At 35.0% G+C, this 22377-nt stretch overlaps 1 protein-coding gene across 1 annotated transcript; it reads right to left on the bottom strand.

Annotated features, from left to right (window-relative positions):
• Positions 1-321: 321 nt before the first annotated feature.
• LOC133304420 (very-long-chain aldehyde decarbonylase CER3-like) lies at positions 322-6672 on the bottom strand. The gene is made up of 11 exons (XM_061504453.1): positions 6373-6672; positions 6027-6256; positions 5678-5910; positions 5287-5506; positions 4191-4312; positions 3028-3284; positions 2784-2891; positions 1674-1880; positions 1345-1455; positions 908-1081; positions 322-806 (listed from the first exon to the last, which is right to left on the bottom strand). Exons 1-11 carry the CDS (start codon positions 6421-6423, stop codon positions 603-605), a joined length of 1917 nt encoding a protein of 638 aa, XP_061360437.1. The 5' UTR covers positions 6424-6672; the 3' UTR covers positions 322-602.
• Between the last annotated feature and the right edge of the window lie 15705 nt (positions 6673-22377).

Genomic DNA, 22377 nt, shown 5'->3' with positions numbered 1-22377 from the left:
GTCTTCCTTGAGGCATATTCGAGGAATAAATCCCCAATTGAAGTCTTTTTTTTTTTTTACCATCAATTCATTGACTGTGTATTCATTTTGCAAATTTCATGTATTTATTTACTAAAATTCTACAGATTACCCATCACTTGCACCGTTGCACGGGCTCCTTGCTAATATATAGAAATGCTGTACTCTTGTTTTTTTTTTACCTACCAAATCACGAATTGTTACCGAAAGATTTTCTAGTTTCCACTTCTTTCACAGAATTTTACTCTTAACAAGGAAAACGTTGAACGGTTGTCTTTATTCTTTCTTAACGCGCGTTAATTTGTTGAAAGGTAGTAACATGACCTTCTCAATATACTTTTCCATTATAATGTACACATTAAATTAATGGAAAAGGAAATGATTCCAATATTAAATTACTCATGGAATGGGGGGACCAGCTAGCTTGCTTTTGCCTCACTATGTGATAAACCACTACAGATGTGAACACTTAACGACAATAATAAAGCAACATCAAAGAACTTAACCACATTTAAATGACCACTCTTATTTATCACACATCAGAGCATTGAAAAGCCCTTTAATTCTAATTAAGTTTTCTGTCTTCAAATCTTTGGCTCACATTTTAATCCTTTTTTGACGGTGGATCCTGAAGACACTGGTATTAGACCATGTTTAAGCGCTGCTTTCCACACCACATCGATCCTATCAACATCTATGGCCCCAACTTCGTGATGAGTCCAACCTTCAAGACTATGTACAACTCCTCCTGCATGGCATGCGTGAACTACTCCTCTGTCCATCGTGTACTGTGTCAAACAAAAAACATGAGAATGAGAATGAGTGATCCCATGCAATTCCAGAAAGACAAGAAAATGAATGAGATAGCCATATATTGATGATTTCTCACCTCACAGCATCCAAGGCCTTCCACATCTTCTGGTAACCTCATAGCAGCTAGATCACCATAAGTGCAGTCTCTTCTAAATGACAAGATGGGTGGGACAACAAATTGATGGAAATGTGTTCCACGTGGAGCCCAGTTTTGCTCTCTTGGCGTTATCCACTTTCCAACAATCCAGGTCTGGAATAAGACAAAGTAATGACAATGCAACCAAATTACATGGTTTCTTCTGTTTCGGCTCTGTTAAATTTATGGTACATAATCCACGAAATTGAAACTATCATACCATAATTTATTTGATTAAATTTTTTAACTTTAGTAGAAACTATGAGAAAGAAACATTATTGAACATTCGGAAAGGATGTTGTCATATAAGTAGCGTCACTAACATTTTGAGCTTTGAATAAAGAAACAATAAAGGATAGTAATAGCATACAAAGTACCTTGCAGTTTTGTGCTGCTTGGTATTTTGTCACTTGGACAAGGTAGCTTTGATATTCTGGAGGGGCTTCCTTTTGAATCCTCTGAAATCTATCCGCTGAAAGAGTTAACATCTGCAAAGTAGTTTTCAGCCCATTAGTAGGGGTCATTGCATAAGCCACAGAACCATGATTCTTCATAATTACATCACGAGAATTACATTGTTATCAATATTAGATCTGAAGTTTCAATTTGGACATGTATATCTCATGAAATAATGTAAATTTATTAAGAACTGAATAACCAGATATATAAATTAAAAACTGAATAAACTTCATGAATAAAGACATACCAGAACTTTCACTTTCTTTCGGCAAAGGTAGAGGGCAATTGCTCTTCCAAGCTTGGAAGTTGCTCCTGTTAGGAACACCTCTCCTACATCTTTAGGGATTTCATCCAGGATCACAGCTGCAGTTAAGGTGTTCCCATGAACAACTCGAACTCTAAGGTTTGGGTGTTTGTCCACAAAAAGTTTTCCACCCCCGTTTAAAGATTCATTCTGTCCACATTGTATATGAAGAATTGAACAAAATCAATTGATAAACCAATCCCAACACTGGTAACATTAAATTGACCCTCTATGTAAAGTAATGACAATTGCACATCCCTTATTAACCACTAGATAACTCCACCAATCTCATTATAATTCTTTTGAATTATCAACATTCTTCATGTAACATGCGAAAGTGTAGCTAGATATCATTTTGCCTTCTATATATTCTCAACACTAAATAATGTTTAGAGCCTGTCATTGAATGATTTTGAATATTTATTTCCCATAATTGTGAGAGTTGAAAGTATATCATAATAAAATCATTGATCTTCCATGTACCTCTAAATGCTTCATTAAATAATATTACTGTTTCTAGAACAAAGAAATCATTATATATATGACACTAATTAATTAAGGATTAACTTGATTTGGTCATTACATTACAATATATCATGGACCTGATAACACTTCAACTTTGTGCAGGAGAAACTTAAAGAGGTGTTGTGGATTGAAATACTAAATGAACGATCACGGAAAGCTTTGATATATATGCTATTTCCGTTTTTTTTTTTTTTTTTTTTTTTTTTTTTGTGTTGGTAAAAAGTTGTTTCTATTTATATAAAGCAATAGAAAGTGCAAACTATATTTAACCTCTTCAAGAATTTACAAAGCCAATGGGCCATGTTACTTTAGTTGACGGATAGAACAAGATTTGCCCTATGAGGCAATTATGATGTGCTCTAATTTTATACATGGTTTCGTCATGTATAAGAGATCTAATTGCAAGGCTTTAAAAACCTCAACAACCATGTTCAGAGAACAATATAATTATATAAATAATTATGTTCATTTATTTTTTGGTCAAATTAAATAGCAAGAGAAGAAAAGTAAAAGTTAAATATGCCAAACCTTATTCAAAGCAGCCAAGCTGATAACTTTAACACCAATTTTATCAGCCCTGAGGATAGCTTGCTCAATTTGCTTATTGATACCCTCAGTAGCAAATGGTAAGAAATACTGTTAAAACAACACAGAAAGATGAAAAAAGCGGTGAAAAACAAGAGTCAATACTTATTATACTAAAAAAGATCCGTTGCTAAAAAAGAATGTGAAGCCGAATTTCTTAAGGATGAATGTACTATTATAGACCCACCTGAAAGCCACACCTGGGGACAACCCATGTTTGGTGAAGTCTACCTCTGAGGTAGTAGAAAGAAGCTAAAAAGGTCTTGGACCAAAGCCACATTGCTAGCAAAATTGTCAAGGCGATTGGCCAAAATGGGATCAAGAAGAACCTTGTTGTGAATGGCAAAGATGCGAATGATCTGAGACAGACCTGAGGATGCATAGAGGATGTGACATCCACTATATGTGCCAGGAAAACAAAATCCGGTACCCTACTACTATTTCCTGCATCAATACACATACAAATTTATCATAAATGTGCAGGATTAATAGAAGCGCTGCCACAAAGTGCGTCTGTACAACTAATGGTAAAAAAGACATGACAAGTCAAATCCTTATATCAGACTACAACTAGATACAAATTAACTTATCATTATACACACACACAAAAAAAAAAAAACGATACAAATTAACTTTATGAAGTAATCCCTCCATTTCACAATATCTATCGATTTTTAGGCTCTACTTCAAATAAAGTTATTTGTCATTTTGAATTGCTAATAATATTGATTATTATTATTTTTTTCCAACCCGTTCATAAGAAATCCATCGACTGTGGTGTGAAATCATATTAATACAACTCTCTCCATATCATTTTCTCACTTCATAGTCATACTCGAGACCTTATTTTCTTCATTCTTAGCTTTACTTATTCGTATCTTTAATATACTGAATTACTTTATTTCTTAAAATTTATCTAACTAATTTGATTTGTCCATCTTTTACAATTATTTTATTTCTTCTCTTACCTCATATACATATTTGAAACATTTAATTATAGATTACGAAGCCAGTTATATCTTATGGAATTGAAAAGGGATAATGTCTTAGTAGAGAATTAATTAAATTGCAGAGAAACACAAAGTGTAAATTTACCTTTTTTTTGTATATAAGTGTAAATTAACTTTTAATATGAGTAAATTAGTCAAATAAAACAAGTTTTTTTTTCTTTCAAATATTTAAGATTAATTAATTATCTTCTTATTTCATATACAATAATCTTAAATGTTAAATATTGTGAATGGAAGGAAATATTACTTTGAGTGATATTGGGTAGCTAGCAAGCGTAGAGCTTAAAATGAAAATATAATTTAAAATTAAATCAACAATTGCACAGGTAATTCTCTGTACCTGAACATAATGATTTGTGTAATTGCCATGATTTGCTGTTAAGCGTATTGCCTATTGCGTCAAAGAGAGGCATAAAGAGGCAGAAATTAGAGTCCTTATCAGTATGATGGAGGCTGTGGTATCTGCATAAAAGGGAAAGCAAGTGAATATACAAAACTACATCGGAAATGGATGTGAAAAAGAAGGTTCGGACTTGCATTTGAACTTATATACAGCTGGACCACATTACGGAAAATTCATGTCCACTCAGTATCATTTCCTTAGTTATTGCACTTTCTAAAGAAAAGGAGGCCGACTGAATTATATGGGAAATTTAAATAGACTAGGGACCAAAACTTTAGTAACTTAGTACTCAGATAATTTAGTAGTCTCCTACTCTGCTCTGGCCCAAAATTGCACAAAGTTTAATTCTTTTGAGACATTTTGATTATATATAATATCTTCAGTTCACATACCTTGAGTTTCGTGTCTCCTCTCTTTTTTCCTTTGAAAAACGGTTGATTAATCATTTTGTCCTTATTTATTTATTTTATCATTTTGCCTCTCATTCCAAATTATATATCTCTCTTTTCAAAATATATATCAATCCATCCTTATTGGATCAAACCCTAGTCCTTGGTAAATAATTTACTCGAGTAAATGGTTGATTGACTCGAATCAGTATCAGTTAATTTTTTTATCAAACATGAATAGATTTGAATTTTGATCAAATATGAATAAATTGATATATAATTTGAGAAGATAGGCAAAATGATAAAATTGTTTTAAAACCGGGGCAAAATAATCAATTAATCCTGAACAAGCTTGTCTAGATACCTTTCTTAGATGCCCTTATTTCCCTTTTCTTATCTTCGGGTATTTGAGGAAAGGGAAGAAATTCAAGGAGAAATAGAAAAAGGATAATTGAAAGTTAATTATTGAATTTCATTCCTTTATTTGGGCCTTTAAAATTCTTTTAAGCATTTTCTGCAATGTGTTTGAAGAATTTTTTTTTCTAAAATCGCTAGTTTTCTTGTGTGAAGTCTGATAATTAATATGCAATGGCAGTAAATGAGGTTTCTACTTGGGACTAGTGGCAGCATAAGAATTAACTTACGTTGGGGTATATAGCAGATATCTCACAAATGGGAATCTCTCGAACAGCTGATGTGGAACAATCTCAACATTGCAATGGCCCATACATCTCAGAAAGTCAAAAATCAAAACGTAACCATATATCAAACTTGCTGATCCATATCCCATCACAGAAGCCCCAAGGATTGGGATTCCAATTACTAACGTCAAGAAAAGATGCTCCAAAACTGTTGCATTTCCAGCTGCAGCATGACAAAATATAAAAGTAATTTCAACTGTGTCTAACTGAAACTTCAGGAGAGTAGCGAACATCTCTATAATAATAAGCCTTCCCTTTGAATAATCACTGAAAAAATCAGAACAGAAGCTATGGGGAGGCTTATAACTAACATGAGAGTTATTGTTGTTCTCACCTGTCAGTGACTCTGGTACTGGAGATGAATGGTGAAGAGAATGATAGTGGGTGAAAAAATAGTCTCCATGAAACTTTTTATGCACCCAATAATAAAGTGGTTCTGAGATTCCCACATGAAGAATCAAAGCTGCAATAACACCTTTAAGGTTCCATGCAGGAAGATTTTGAATGAAGGGAAACATATAATAGGCCACAGAGGCAATCATTGTTTGAAGAATTAAGAAGTTATCCCTGTTAGAAATAAGAAGAAAAATAAAAAATAAAATCAACTCATATATACATAAAGAACCCATTTAGATTAAGATAATTATTTATAAAAAATATATATAAAATTTCCATTTCTTTACCAGTCCCATTCTTTGTCAATCTGCTTGAAATCAACCCCCTGCTGAAGAATCCGTCGGTTTCGTGTAAGGAAAAGCATATTACTATAAGAATTCCATAGCACATGAAGAAAACCTCTGAGACCACACAATACGAGCAAATGAAAGCACCAGCTGAAGTTGTTGTTGGAGTCTTCTTCCTCATAAAACCTTTCATACAGTACTTTGGCCACAAATGGCCCGTATAACAAATACTATCCATTGATAAACAATTTGAGATCATACAAATCCCATGTCAGTACCATCAAAATTGTTATAATAATTAATAAAGAAACTAGGAGCAAGAAGATATATGCAACACAAACTATACCTTGAATATCCCCAAGTTCTCCCATGGCCAAGCTGATAATGGAGCTCCCATTTTCCTGGACTAGATAGTAAAGATAATCTTGTTCTGTCGTTGAGTATATATCCTATAGAGCCTCTTGTACCTTTTCTGTATCAGCTAAAATTCAAGACCCTATAGAGTCCTAAAAACTTATAGCAGCTCAAAATAGGAACTTGAAAGGATGCTAATACCCAAAAAGAATACAGAGAGAGGGAATGAATATCCCAGAGTAAAAGTGTCTCTTTATCCTTTCTCAAATGGAAGCTTTGTCTGTGTATGAAACACAACTACCAGCTTTTATTCTGCTACCATTAACCCCATCACCTATATATAGGCTCAATGAATCAAGCATTGAAGCCAATGCAGTTAGTTTTCTCTGTTGGTCCCCCACTTCCATAGACTCTCTTTGGCTGGGAAATAAAATTAGGTATTATTTCTTTAAAACTTTTTTGTTTTTTTTTTAAAAAAGAACAAATAAACTACTTGGCATGGGACATGAAATTAGCCAATTAGGTATGATTTTGTTTTGTTTTTTTATAATTTTTAGTATCATAAAAAAATTCAACCATATTTTTCAACTAAAAAATACTTTTGAAAAAAACACAAACTAACAAACTCTTAATATAAAGAAAAATACAATGAGTGAATGAGATGGTTCATGTATTATAAGGTAGTTGGCATAGGATGGACCACCGGCCTTGTGACAACGGAAAACCAATTGTGAAACTGAATTTTATTGTAGGGCAATGCGCGTTCCAGTTCTCCCACTTGGCAGAGCTGGAGCCATGCACCTAAATCCTAATGTTTTCCCTTAGTAAATGCGTTATATATGGTTGGGAGGTGGCACGGCGCTACTTTCGTGTGGTTACGTGTAGATGTCGGTTCAATATGTACTTTTCCATAACGTGCCTTGTACTATATATTGTGACATTTTCAGTTGTTTGGTGTGACTATCGTATAGTATAAGCTTATACAGCATAATCTCTTAATACATCAAAACGATGTATAACTTAATCCGGCCTAAGGGTGAGGGATAAGACCTGATAAGAGATTGGTGTATTAACACCGTTGACCAATGTAATTCTCGAAAATTAATATATTATTTTAATATTAATCTATTAAAATAAAATTTAATTTTTCAATATATTAATTTTTAAAAATTGAATCTTTTTTATTTTTATAAAAATTTATATTTTGGACATACTGATCAATAAATTTTTATAAAATTTAATATCATATGACATTTTTTGAAGAATTATATAAATTCTTTATTAGAGGATATTTTTATTAAAAAAAATTATTTTTATCATATATAGTATTATACAGTGCATTACCAAATACTAGCTGATATTATCTTATACAATATATTATTTTATACAATACAGTGGCAAACGCTGGATAGTATTAAAATTCAATTAGGCCTTATACTATCAGGTCTTATACTATCATGCCTTATCTTATACTATGTACCAAACATGCCTTGAGAAATTGGATTAACTAGTAGGAATTATTCCATCTTAATCGTGTAATCAATTGAACGATTCAAAAATAAGAAAAATAAAAACAAAAAATTTAACTCACAATCTTAACATGTTAATTTTATTTGTATTTATGGGTTCATGTAACTCTCTCTCTCTTGTGTGTGTTCAGGGACAGGTAATATAATTATGGGAAAAGTTCACCAATGCCCCTGTGGTTTGCTTCAGAATCATTGATGCCCCTGTGGTTTTTTTTCTATCACATATGCCCCTAAGCTTTGTAAAAAATAAGAAACCACAGGGGTATATGTGATAAAAAACATAGCCTTTTACAAACCACAGGGGTATATGTGATAAGAAAAAAACCACAGGGGCATAAGTGATTCTGAAGTAAACCACAGGGGCATTGGTGAACTTTTTCCTATAATTATTTTTCAAAATTATACTATTACAATTAACGTTGCCCAAGTGAGAGAATATTAAAAATATTCTTTTGTGGGCTACCACTAATTGTTAATTTTGTTTTTATAAAAAAAGATGATAAAATAATCGTTTAATTTCTAACAGACAAGAACAATTTATCCCATTATTGGATGTGATCAAATTATTTACTTGGGATGTTCATGTTAGAGATATATAAAACTTTCTTAGCATAGGTAAGTGGGCCTATGCATTGTCCACCCTTCAAGTCTAGTGGGCTCTCAAGTAAGGGGAGAAATATAAAATCATTAATGTAGCCTCACCCAACAGCTTAAGCTTTTGGGTTGAATTAGTTCTTTACACGGTATCAGGACCTTGGTTTTGTTATGGGTTCTATCATCACCGCCTCCCAACTTTCTCTTGTGGAATTACTTAGAATAGATAGGTGAGCATGTGCATTATCTACTCTTCAAGCCCAGTGGGCTCTCGTGTAAAAGGGCATGTTAGAGATATATAAAACTTTCTTAGCACATGTAGGTAGGCCTGTGCATTGTCCATCCTTCAAGCCAAGTGGGCTCTCGTGTGAGGGGGTGTGTTAGAGAAATATAAAACTATTAATGTAGCCTAACCCAACAGCTTAAGGTTTTTGAGTTGAATTGGTTCTTTACACATAACACCTACTTGTGCTAAGAAATTAACTCCAAAAGACTTAATTAATTATTAATTAAATTGGGGCATGTTAGAAAAATATAAAATCATTAATGTAACATCACCCAACAGCTTAAGCTTTTAGGTTGAATTGGGCAATGCACAAGCCCACCCTTCAAGCCATGAGGGGGCGTGTTAGAGAAATATAAAACCATTAGTGTAGCCTCTTCCAACAATTAAGCTTTTGGGTTGAATTAGACAATGCACATGCCCAGCTACCTGTTCTAAGAAACTACACAAGACTTAATTAATTATTAATTAAATGGGGGCAGTGAGGATCGAACCTATAACACCGAGGCTCTGACACCATATAAAGAACCAATTCAACCTAAAAGCTTAAGTTGTTAAGTGAAGGCCCATAAATGGGTAGGCCTGTGCATTGAGCACCCTTCAAGCCCAATGGGCTCTCATGTGAGGGGCGTGTTAAAGAAGTATAGAAACCATTGATGGGCTTTCAATTAACAACTTAAGCTTTTGGGTTGAACTGGTTCTTTATATTGTATCAGAGCCTCAGTGTCACAGGTTCGATCCTCACTGCCCCTCATTTAATTAATAATTAATTAAGTCTTGTGGAATTTCTTAGCACAGCTAGAAGGGGCTGTGCATTATCCACCCTTCAAGCCTAGTGGGCTCTCGTGTGAGGGAGCGTGTTAGATAAATATAAAATCATTAATGTAGCCTCACCCAATAACTTAAATTTTTGGGTTGAATTGGTTCTTTACAGTGCACATCAATTTTTTCTATAAAGTATGGCTATAGGCAGAGTGTAGGCCATTACTTAAAATGGGAGGGTTATTATGCAAATAATTATATTTGCGGCTAGGTTCCCTACCACTACTTCAATGTAAATATATAAGGATGCCCTGTTAGGTTGAACAAACCTTTTTTAGACTTTCTCATCTTAAGCTTGCTCCATTGATAGTTGTCCATCTGAATCTGAGAAGTAGTGGGGGAAAACCTTCCTTAACGCGATCTCCAGTGTCCAGTTCCTTTGGTGTTTCCTTATTCATCAATCATGGAAAATATAAATACGTACATTTGATTATTGGTATTCTTAATTTCATATAGTTTATGGATTAATTCTAAATGGGTGGTATCACAGTCTTAAGGTTTTAGGTTGAGATATGATGTCGGATCCATTTGATATTGTTGGGCTAGCTCAACCCATTGGTGGTATTCCTCACCATGCGCTCTCCCTAGCCTACCTGATATTATGGTGATTCAGAGTCATAAAGATTTCACTCTGAAAGGGTTGAAGAAAACTAAAGACTTGATGAAAAAGAGAATATTCATTGTCGAACCAGTGTGTCTGTCTAGAAAAAACAACGAACAATTTTTTATGTATCAAACCACAGGCTTTTCCTTAATTAATAAGAGTAAAGACCAAATTCATCAAAGATATTCATAAAAAGGTCATGTTGGGAAGAATTGTGAGAAATACATTCGAAGAACAAAAGATCAAAAGATAACCGAAAATAAAGAAAAGAATCTGTATGATTTGTTTGTTCTTAAAAATATTTTATCCACCAGGCGTTGTAGAGGATCAATATACATACATATATATATATATGTATGTATATGTATGGGACATAAATATAGATATGTATGTATATGTGTATGTTGACATATACATACACATATACATACATATTTATATATATGTCCTATATACATACATATATATATATATATATATATATATATATATATATATATATGGGCTTATCGTTTCTCAAGCTGCTTGAGATAATCTTATCTCTGGCTACTAAATTATTACCGTACAAAGATGGATCAATGGTAATAAAGGAAGAGAGAGAAAAAGGGAATCATAACCATTCAAAGGTGAATCAATTGATATAAGGAAATAAATAAATAAAACGACGTAGTTTTGAGCTAACTGGATATAAACTTATCTCAAGCTGCTTGAGAAATATTTTTCCCTATATATATATATGACATACTTATTGGGCCACAATTCTTGTTGACTATGTGCTTCCTGAATCAATGGTTGGACCATGTGTAATGGGCCAAACCTAAGTGCATTATTCTCCCCTGCTAGAAAAAGATTCATCCTCGAATCTTATTCATCTTCACTAATATCATTCTCTTTAGGTAAAAACTTAATTGATAATTCTTTCACTTTTATATCTTCATCATCAAATCCTCTATCAGTTTTATCATAGATTGAATTATCATCATAAATGACTCAAAAGTGACTGTTGCAAATTGAATTTTCAGCAACCAATATGTGACTTCAAACTTAAATTGTGATTAATCCACTTATCCAATGGCTATAAAAATTTACAGAATTGTATCCCTATGTGTTAGCTTCACCTAGGTTTAAACATCACTTAATTTGGAGCTTGATAGCACTAGATATCACGATTTTACTAAATTAGGTCACTGGTTTCACATTTACACTAGGTAATCGATTACTTAACATGTGGTAATTGATTACCACACTAGGTAATCGATTACTGATAACTCTCATGTGGAGAGTTATTTTTACGCTTATAATTGGTAATTTGATATCTTACTTATGCATAATTCTCTTGCAATTACGTGATTATTCCATGAATTTTTATCTTTTTCAGGATTTGAATGAGATATATTCTAACTATTGATATTTGATGTTATTTTGAGTGTTAGAGCAATTCACAATCTTTGTTATTTTTGTTGCAGATAAGAGCCATAGCTCCGAATAACAGAGCTGTAGCAATCTAGCTTAAGTGAAACGGTGCGTTGCTGGTGCAAGAAGTAACTAACTTTTGAAAATCAAATCTAAAAAGAAAAATACGGATGCTACAACACTGGATCAGGATAAAGAAGTTGGACACGATAAAAGATAAGCACATATCACTTGAAATCCCAAGATTTTGGCTAAAAAGAAGATTAAATCAAGCTTAAGGGATAAACATATATCCTATTCAGAGGCTATTTTCTAGGGAATAACTACTTGGAGCCCAAGTCATCATTTTCTATATAAAGAGAGTTGATACGTATTGGCAAGTATACCAATCGAACAAGTAATACAGTGATAAGAAGAGTATCGTTTCCACAGGGATTATGATCGAATATCAAATAATTGTTCCTTTTAAGATGGAAGAAATTCAAATAGCTGTGGAAAAATATTGTGGATTTCAGTAAAAGTAAAAACTAAAGGTAAAGATGTATTTTTGGATTTTGATTATGAAAATATAACAGATATGGATTTTATAAAATATAAGAAAGCATTGTAACTAGAGTGCACTCACCATATGATCCCCGCCTTTTACTCTGGATTGATTTAAAATACTCATTTAAATAAATATTCAGATAATTTATCATCTAAAAATATTAAATAGCTAACCCTCAATTCCTTGCAAGATTAACCCTTTAACCTCAATTGGAACCCCAATTCCTTGCAATGTTCCTCAAGGAATTAAGCAACACGATAAATTAAACATCTGCAATAATATATACATCTATTCCTAGCACGCATACAAATTGTTATCCTACTCCCTTTCAAGATCAAAACCCCAATATTCCTATCTAGAGCTCTAACCCTCAAACTATCATCTACTATTAGATTGATAGTTTCTAACAAAGAGGATAGAAATTATGCACAAAGTAGAGACAAAATATATATATAAAAGAGTAAATATAAACCAATCCGTCGTAGAAGGGGTTCACATAGGGTTTGTGACCCTAACTACAATAAAGAGTACTAGCCAACCATGGTCATGGCTAACATACAAAAATCCAACATAAACTGGAATAGACAAAGGAAGAACAAAAGATGAACAAGATTTTCTCTCAAGAACTCTCTCTCCGAAGCACCGCCGTATCTGATCTATTCAGAACCCTTTTTGTATTCTTTCTCGCGTGTCGTTCCAAAATTGCCCTTCAAAACACGCAGTCAGGTCTTTCCGCAAACTGGCGCGAAATCGCGCCACTACGGCACAGAATCGCGCCAAAACTTTGGAAATTGGCAGAGAATGACTGACGCGACCTCGCACCACCATCCGCGCGGACTCGCGCGGAAATCTTCTTTTCTCAATTTTCCAATTTTCCTTCTATTTTTTCCTATATAAAAATAAGAAATTAGTGAGAAATAAAAACTGAAATCGAAAAGTCAATATATAAAGCAAATATGTACAAAAAATTCTCTTTTATGACTTAATCCTTATTACTTTTAGCTTGAAAAATCACATATGCCAGAGGCACATCAAATTATTCTCAGATTTAAATGTTGTTGTCCCCAGCAACATACAAGATCCAATCATGGAAAAATCAACCACAACCTTCCACTAGGTGTGGTGGAGCACACAAGGGATTAAAACCCAAGTTCCAAAGGTTTACTGTTGCGACTCGGCAAGTGCACCGATCGTGAAAGTAATAAAGTGTACCGGAGTACGAGATCGTTCCCACGAGGATCGGAATTTTCAAGCACTAGTTCGCTAATCACGTCTTAGTTGGACAATCAAGAATTTAGATGAGGAGAGTTGTGATTCAAAGAACTTAAAATAAAAAAAACAATTAAAATCATGCAATTAAGGAAATTCAGAATTAAAAGATTGAATGAAGATGATGTTTGATTATGAATTTAAAACAAGCGTAGTTAAGGTTTCGACTTCCCCCAATATCCTCAATATGTTATGAATTAAATAGCCAAGAATTCGTTTCTTAATATATTGCCAATCAATTCTATCTGAGGTAATTACGACTCAATTCCTTGTTACCATAAATCTATGTAATCTTGAAAGAACTCTAGTTCCTCTATTATTCCCCAAGAAAACATGCATTAAGATCAAGAATTACAAGATTGCATAATTACCCTATGCCTATTCCTAGATCACAAGGATTATGATAAATTATCAAGTCAGGATTCATGCACCAACATCCCTATTGTCATACAATTCCCCAAAATCATTCTATAAGGAACAAACTCATAGAAAGCATTAAAGACAGATAATTTATTCAATTATAAAAGAACAGGATTCAGAGACAATTTAATTCATAAACATAAAGATTCAATTGGGTTTCATCTACCCTTAACTACATAAAAGACTACTCAAGCATACTGAATTGAAAAGAAATAATAAAGAAAAGAGAGCCCCAAGCCTCCATTGGTGTGATGTTGACTTGGTTCCTCAGTGTTCCAGCGCTCCGCAAAAGGATTCCTCCTTGGAGTATGAATGGGGATGAATGAATTTCTGAATTGGTGTCTTGGTTATGACCCCAAGCTCTTTATTTATAGCCATTGGAGGTTGTATCCTTCATTGCATCTCTTGTCGTATACATATTAGATTTGTAATTATCTCCAATTGTTTCCTTTTTGCAATTAATATCTTGTGGATTGGTTGAGAGATTTGAGCTTTGAATCTTGTTATAATCTTCCTTCAATCTTCTCAGGAATCAGCTTTGATATGTTCCCGTTTTAGTTCCATATCATAATTGGACAAATCCTTATTAAATCTTAGCAAATCTTAGTGAATCTTTGCTGTCTGGAACGTGCTTGGGCGCTCAAGCGTGTTGTTGGCCACTTGAGCGTGCTAAGTTACTGCAATTTTGCTGATGTTGTCTGCCTGAGCGCGCTCGAGCGTGCTACTGGGCGCTCGAGCGTGCTCCTCGAGTCTGGATTTGTGTATTCTTGGGCGCTCGAGCGTGCTGTTGTGCGCTTGAGCGCCTTGATGTGCCCAGTTTGACTGTTTTTCCTGCTTTCAAACGCTCGAGCGTCCTCTTGTGCGTTTGAGCGTGCTTTCCTGGACCTTGAATTGTAATATTTTGGTTTCCTTTGATCCATATTGAGCCGCTACTTCTTCGTCATGATTTCTTTAGCACTTTTAGCACCATTTCTTGTGGTTTTACCTTCAAAACGCAATTATTATCAAAACTTCAGCTCAATTTCCTATCTTATGACTTAAATGTATTAAAACCTTGAATTCCATGCATTCTACTACATAATTCTTGTACAATTTAGTCTAAAAACATGGTAAACCAAAGGTTTATCAAACATTCTGCCAGCCAACCCCAAAACAGCTCCAAACATCCTTCACTCAATCAATTATTCTGAAAAATCCACACAACCAATTGCTCTCAAATTTTTATACAAAAAACTAGACACATCAAGCTTAAATTTAGCGTATCATACACCTAATTTGACCAAGAAACGAAGCAGAAATAATTTTTCCAAACACGGTCCAGATCAGCCCCATGTGCAGGGGCCAACAGGGAAGTCTGTGTTCTCTGCCTTCTACAGGCCGATGCCCAACCCAGAAAAATCCCAAATTTTACCATAAGATAAAAGACATCTCAAGCTTCAAAACGGCGTATGGCATGTTCCTATCAGACTTCTGTGGAGGGAGACATGCTCTCCCAAATTTCACCTAAATTTCCAATAAATCCCCAATTTGCAAAAGTGTTCTCACATCCTCAAATTGTACCTAATAATCATTGGGTGGCACAAAAGGACCAGCAATGCCTTGGTGCTCTTACAACCCACACAGTTTATATCCAAATTAATCATTATACATCATTCATGCTTACTTTCTCAATTTAACTTATTTCAATCACAAGATCCCATTTGCATGCATTCTTTGAATCATAAAGCATCATTCACATCCTAGAATAGGCCTATTGCCCTTTCATCATATTACATACTTCATGGTTACATCAATTCTCCATATTACAATTTAAAACTTCAAGTAGACATATTACAATTTTCCTTCAAATATACAAAATAAATACTCCAAAATAAACATGATAAATCAAGACTAAACTTAGACAAAATACATCATGAACAAAATGATAATCATCTCCTAATCATATGCATTGTTCATGACCTAAGTCTAGCCTAGGCACAATGGCCAACAAAATGAAAAATAGGTAGTCCTACGTCCAAAACATCATACGGGTTCTTGCCCTCCGCTCCAACTCCACTGCTACCTCCTAAATAAAGCCCCCGAAGCGGGGTGAGATATACGAATATATCTCAGTAACCAGAGGTTCTAGAGAATACTCCGCCCAATGGCTCACTTTGATGCATATAAATAACATAACATAACATCTGAAAACGGGATAAAGCAAGGGACTTAGTGGAATAGGGGAGAATAGGGATACAAAATACGACGAAGCTGGAATGGTCAATGCCAAAACCACGCAACGTCCAGCATATTGGTTCGGCATATAAGCCTACAGGTTTCAAACCAAGGCAAGCTCCCAGAACATCAAACCAAGACACCCTCCATCCATATCCACCCGAGACTTCCTAGTGTGCTCCTATCCGGATTACACATCATGACCCCAGGTCAACTGGAACTCCCTCACGCAGACCTATCCAGTGGAAGTCCGTAACGCCCGAAAGCAAATCGTCTACTGGCCAGAGACACGGTACATCCTATGTACCAACACACATACAATATGCATGAACATGTTATCATATATTATTTTACATAGACTTCCTACCATCACCCTCAATGGGCATGGTGGAACACACAAGGGGTTCAAACCCCAGTACCAAGAGGTTACCTGTATAATCCTCTCCCACAGCTCTAATGCAGTATATTTCCCGAGCTAGGTACACAACAGAAATGCCTACACATAGGACATTCCCAATTAATTTCCATTCATCCAAACACATGCAAGTTATTAATTCTACAGGCATGGTTTCAAATACTCACCACAATCCCCTTTGGTCCGAAACCAAGGGCAACCCACCGAGCTCACGGTTCAGGGTTCAAATCCGCGTAAGGCAACCTACATTGATCATATACAGATCATTAATATACGGTGAATCCACCAAAGTCACAAAATGACAATTTTTCCTCCCCCCACAAGTGAGGTTTGGTCAAAACAGTGTTAAAACACAAAATATTTTTCTTTATTTTCTTTCTATTTTTCCTAGGCATCACAAGGTTACCCCAATGTCATTTTAGGTGTCAATTTGCATCCTACATCCTTCAAACATCATTTTGCCAATTAATTCGCTCTAGGTTCAATACACAATCCAACACCATCCAATATTTTTCCATTGATTTTCAAAGCTTCCAACCATCACACAACCCTTCTAATCACCATTTAACAATACAAGACATCAATCATACAATTTAACAACATCAAATCCTCATTTTTCCCATTAAGGCCGAATTGTCCCAAGCCTCACACCAAAGGTGATTCAATTCAATTCCACTATTCCACACCTCATACAATCCCATCATTACATCATACAACCATACAAGAACTCACTTACACAATCCTAACAAAATTCAAAATCACAAAGTTCATGGCATCATCCAAATTTCCACTAAGTTATCATAATTTTCACCAATATTTTTTATTGCATTTTTAGCTCCAACACATCATTCTAAGACATATTTATCTAATACACATTTTCCATTTGTGCTCTCTAACTACATCAATCACACAAAATGCCTCTAGGGCTCATGAATTAAATCAACAAATCCAACCAATAAAATGTGATGAAACTTACCCAATATCAAGATGTAGACTGACAATTAGTCCATTAAGTATAACCCACCTATCCTTTACGGATATCCTTTGTCATTTAAGTTTATCCAATGGCATATAAGCCTATTCAATGGCCTGTAGGCCTAGTATGTCCCTAGACATAAGATTTAATGGGTACTTCCAAGGGTATCCTTTAACCATAGTTCTACTATTTGGTCAACACTACTTGACAATTCACACGGTGTATCGCTCCAGGGAAAGTCTCGTCTCCACTACTAGGAGACCATATCTACATGTATATATACTATATCACATCATATTATTTTCTCCAAAATTCATATCAATTCACATATTATTTTGCAAGCACACTACTTTTAGTAGTATATATATACACCATTGGATCCTGATTTCTTATACCATTCTCATTACTATTTTACATAAGATTATACCATTTAATCATCCTATCCATTTACCAATGGCAAGTCTGCCAATTAGAATCGACATCCATTAACTACAATAATACCTTCATTGTACATTTATCTTGTGTCATCCATGGTGATTCTCTCAACTTCTTCCTTATACACATATTGCATAATCAATTCATTTCACCTATATTCAATCAATACTATATCTTTATAGATTTAAATTCCCTATTTCAATATATCTCAGATTAACACATCACTAGCATAATCATTCCAAATAAGCACATCCCTCAGGTTCAGATTTCAAATATTCCATTTATTTCCCTACATTAATCACCTCAATTTATTCAAGTTTATGCCCTCAAAATAGGGACTTATAACTTCTAATCAAACATCAAATTACTTAGGCTCATACCTAAGCTTACTTGTTCACATTCTTTCAATACTTCATCAGGTTCCAAGTTACTCACCATAATAAAGTCAAATCACTAAGTTCACCTGTACATAATTGTTTTAATTAACTCCACACATATAGGAAAAATTTACCAACATTATCTCCATGATACTAACTTATCTCAATTATCTCTACTAACCATAAAATCACAAAATTCACCTATAAAAGCACTCTACATAAAAGAGTTAGACCCAACATGCAAATTGTTCTCATTAAGTCCTCAGCTATATATAATTTACTTACAGCTATCTCTGTCTGTGGAGCAGTTAACACTGCAGTCATAGCATCAGGCTAAGGACTTGCATTAGGTGCTCCAGGGTTTCCATGCAGGCTTCTTATGATGACCACACATATAACACAAAGGAATGAGTTGATCAGACCCACTCTAAGGAATCACATATGCAATGATCAATAAGAGTCTACATACAACTATACTGCACTTAGCACAATCATACAAAATCAGAGTTCCCTAGTAAACTGCTCTGATACCATAAAATGTAACAGCCCGTTGTACACCGGTATTGTTAACATTGATTATGATATTAAGCGCAGTTACAAACACAATAATTCATTTATAAAAATGCGAGTAAACTTTTTTCGTTTTATTACGCGAGCATTTAAAAAAATAATTAAAAGTTGTTACCGTAACTGTAAACTCTTTGCGAAATAATTATTTAAAATACTTACATATCATGTATTACCTCTCTCAAGTCACTAAGGGGTTCCCATAAACCCACTTAGCCTAAATCTCACTTTTACGTTTTCTACCTATCCGAACATGGTTCGGTCTTTTAATTTCTGCGGCGAATCCACATGCCGCGAACCTCTCATCTTTTATTATGTTATTCTAGACTTAATTACCTTTCTAACGAGCTATCACACGAGTCATAAAGTTCTCATTTGCTTCGGATATCACCGTTTGAAGTTGGACAAGCAAATCTGCCAGCCAACCTCAAACAGGCTACAAACAGCCCCCACTCTATCACTGATTCTGGAAACTCCACACAACCAATTTCTCTCAAATATTTACACAGTAAACTAGACATCTCAAGATTCAATTTTACATATCATACACCTAATTTGACCAAGAAATGAAGCGGGAATAAAATTCCCAAAAACTGCCAGAAATAGCCCCTGCACAGGTGCGTTCTGGACAGTCCGTGTGCATAAGCTTCAACGGGGCTGCGTACAACCTAGAAAATTTCCAAATTTTAAAACAAAGTAGAGGACATCTCAAGATTTAAAAAGGCGTATGGAACGTCCCCATTGGACTTCTGTGGAGGGAGATATGCTCTCCCAAAGTTCACCCAAATTCTGCCAATTTCTATAAATTTCGCCAGAGTTTCCTTTGTTTTTTTAATAAATCCCATCTTTGAAGGTGTGTCATCTAACCTCAAATTTTGTACCTAATAATCATGGGTGGCACACCCCCCAGCAATTCCTTGGTGCTCTTACAACCCTTCATAATTTATATCAATTAGCTTAATTTTCTATTCAATTATCTCATTACAAAATCTTAAACCATTTCAATCACATTAATTTCTTTGCATGCAATTCTTTGACATAAAACATAAACCAAATCCTAGAATAGGCCTACTGCCCTTTCATCATATAGCATGCTTCAATATTACATCAAGTCTCCAATGAACATATTACAATTTACAACTTCAAATACAAATATTACAACTTCGAACCTTCAAAATGAAATGTAATAACATAAGCTAAACTTAGACAAAATATGACATGAACATCATTGATACAATGCATAATCCTAACTCAATATGATGTTCCAGTCCTAAGTCTAGCCTAGGCCCAATGGCCCCAAAATGCAAAATCATCATAAGTCTACGAGCTCATCCTACTGGCCTCTTGCCCGCTGTAAGAACCCGCATCGTTAATTAAGGAAGTTAATTATTTAATTATGTGAAATTAGGAAATAATTCCATAATTGACCCTAATAATTATGATAAGCTTAATTAATTATGGTAAGTAATTAATAATGCTGAAAGTCGCTTTTCGGACGAAAAGTGCAGATACCGGTTCTGCTACTCGGTATAAATGCGTACCGATGAAGTATCCCGGAAAATTATGAAAAATGTGTATATGTCACTAGAATAATATATAGGACTTGTAAAGCAAGTTTCAAGTCAAAATAATGAGAACTGGTGCCAGAACTGATACTGGCTATGGAAAAGCGCGTACCGAAAAGGTGCTGCGAAAAATAAAATAAAAATATGATAAATCTTACAAAAATGAGTAGGTTCAGAATCCTAAGTTTGGGATTAAAATTTTAAGCGTAGCTATTAATGCTAATACTGTGTGTTTAAGTTTAAACTAGTTATATATACTAAGGGGCACATGATCCTAGGTCTTTTGTGTAGCCTCCTACGTGAGAAATTTCCGGTGCTTGTGGTCATCCACCTTGCCTCCCTTCTCCCTCTACATTGAAACTTCAAGAAGTCACATTTCCTTTTGAATCCTTCACAAAAGCTTCATAATTGTGTGTGCTTGAGCCTTTAGTGAGATAAATGTGTCCTATTTCTGAGTTTGGTTTCTGAGTTGAGAGGTTCAAGGGCTGTTATTCTGATTTTGAGAGAGTGGAGCTTTGTTATTGCCATTTTGAGCTTCAAGGTGTGATCTTTGAGGAGAAAGAACCCTTGATTGAGTGCCATTTTCGTGCACCTTTGAAGTCAGCATCTTGGAACTGACTTGAGAGCTCCAAGAGCACCATTCCTTGCTGTCTTAAGCTTTGGGTAAGTTTTTGAACCTTTAATCATGAGTTTTAATGGGTAAAAATAGAGTCTTGGCATGTTTAATGAGTTAAACAAGTAACCAACCAGTATATGAACCTTAAAGAGTGTAAAGATGCATGCTTTAAAGTTTTGAAGTGTTAAAAATGGAACCTTGGAAGTGATATCTCGCGAAATGCAGCAAAATGCAGAAACTGCATTCTGTCGCGAAATATCTGGATATTGATATCCGGATATGGGATCTGTGATATCCGGATATTGATATCCGGATATGCCCCCGACATATATCCGGATATTCTGGGTCTGCGTGAACAGTAACGGTACTGTTCATACAGAACTGAGTTATGGGTTTGTGGACCCTAGATTGATTATGTGGGACTTCTGTAATAACTTATCTAAGTCAGAATCAAGGGATTAAGGGCTCATGACTTTGTGAGAAGCCTAAAGACATGAAACGTAAAGGAAAGGCGTTGTCTTTATATCGTATACTTGTTGAGTATGATTATTGATATGATTGCTGGTCCAAACAGATTGTGATTGTGTTGTGTGTGGACTTTGAGCTTGTGTGGACTCTTGGCTTGGATAGCTAGCTTGCAAGGTAAGCTTTCGTGTCCTCGGTTTAGCCATTGTTTGTTCCACCATATCCCATGGGGGGATGGTTTATATGCATGATGTGTTTTCAGGTACTGTTTATTTGAAATGCTTTTGAGCTGTTAAGTGCAAATGCTTATGATATGTATGTGGTGTTTCGCCTAGACAGGAAGCCATGGGGAGGTCCTGTGGGTGGGTACAGCATGGGCGTGTACTGTGTGGGTAATAGACGTATTCCTGCACTTCTCTGATCAGTAGAATAGTTATATACACACATGACATGATTATCTGCTGCATTGCACTGGTTTTGGAACTGATATTGAATTACTGCTTTTACAACTTATATTGCACATGTAAGTGAGCTTGGGGTGGAAGATCATTGAGGACCCCTTGTTTTACTGAGATTTCGGTTTAGAGATCTCACCCCACGTTTGGGCACCATTTCAGGTTCAGGTAATGCGGGGGTTGAGACCTCCAGCGGTAGGAGGCCGGAGCTGAGTTAGATGTCTACTGTGATAATTATATGCTGGATGCTGTTATGTTATGTTGTTATTGTTGAGACTGCTATTGGGGCTTGTTGCCTTATTTGGTTGGTGAGCATGGAGATTGTCCAGTCCAAACAGAAATGCCACAATCCCTTTGGTCCGAGACCAAGGGCAACCCACCGAGCTCACGGTTCAGTGTTCAATTCCGCGGGAGGCAACCTACAATGATCA

The sequence above is a fragment of the Gastrolobium bilobum genome, unplaced genomic scaffold (assembly GCF_033153095.1).
Source record: "Gastrolobium bilobum isolate Gb01-03AN ecotype WA unplaced genomic scaffold, APGP_CSIRO_Gbil_v1 utg4844, whole genome shotgun sequence".
Lineage (NCBI taxonomy): Eukaryota > Viridiplantae > Streptophyta > Magnoliopsida > Fabales > Fabaceae > Gastrolobium > Gastrolobium bilobum.
Note: the sequence above shows the minus strand (reverse complement) of the source record. Positions and strands in the feature narration are given on the sequence as shown.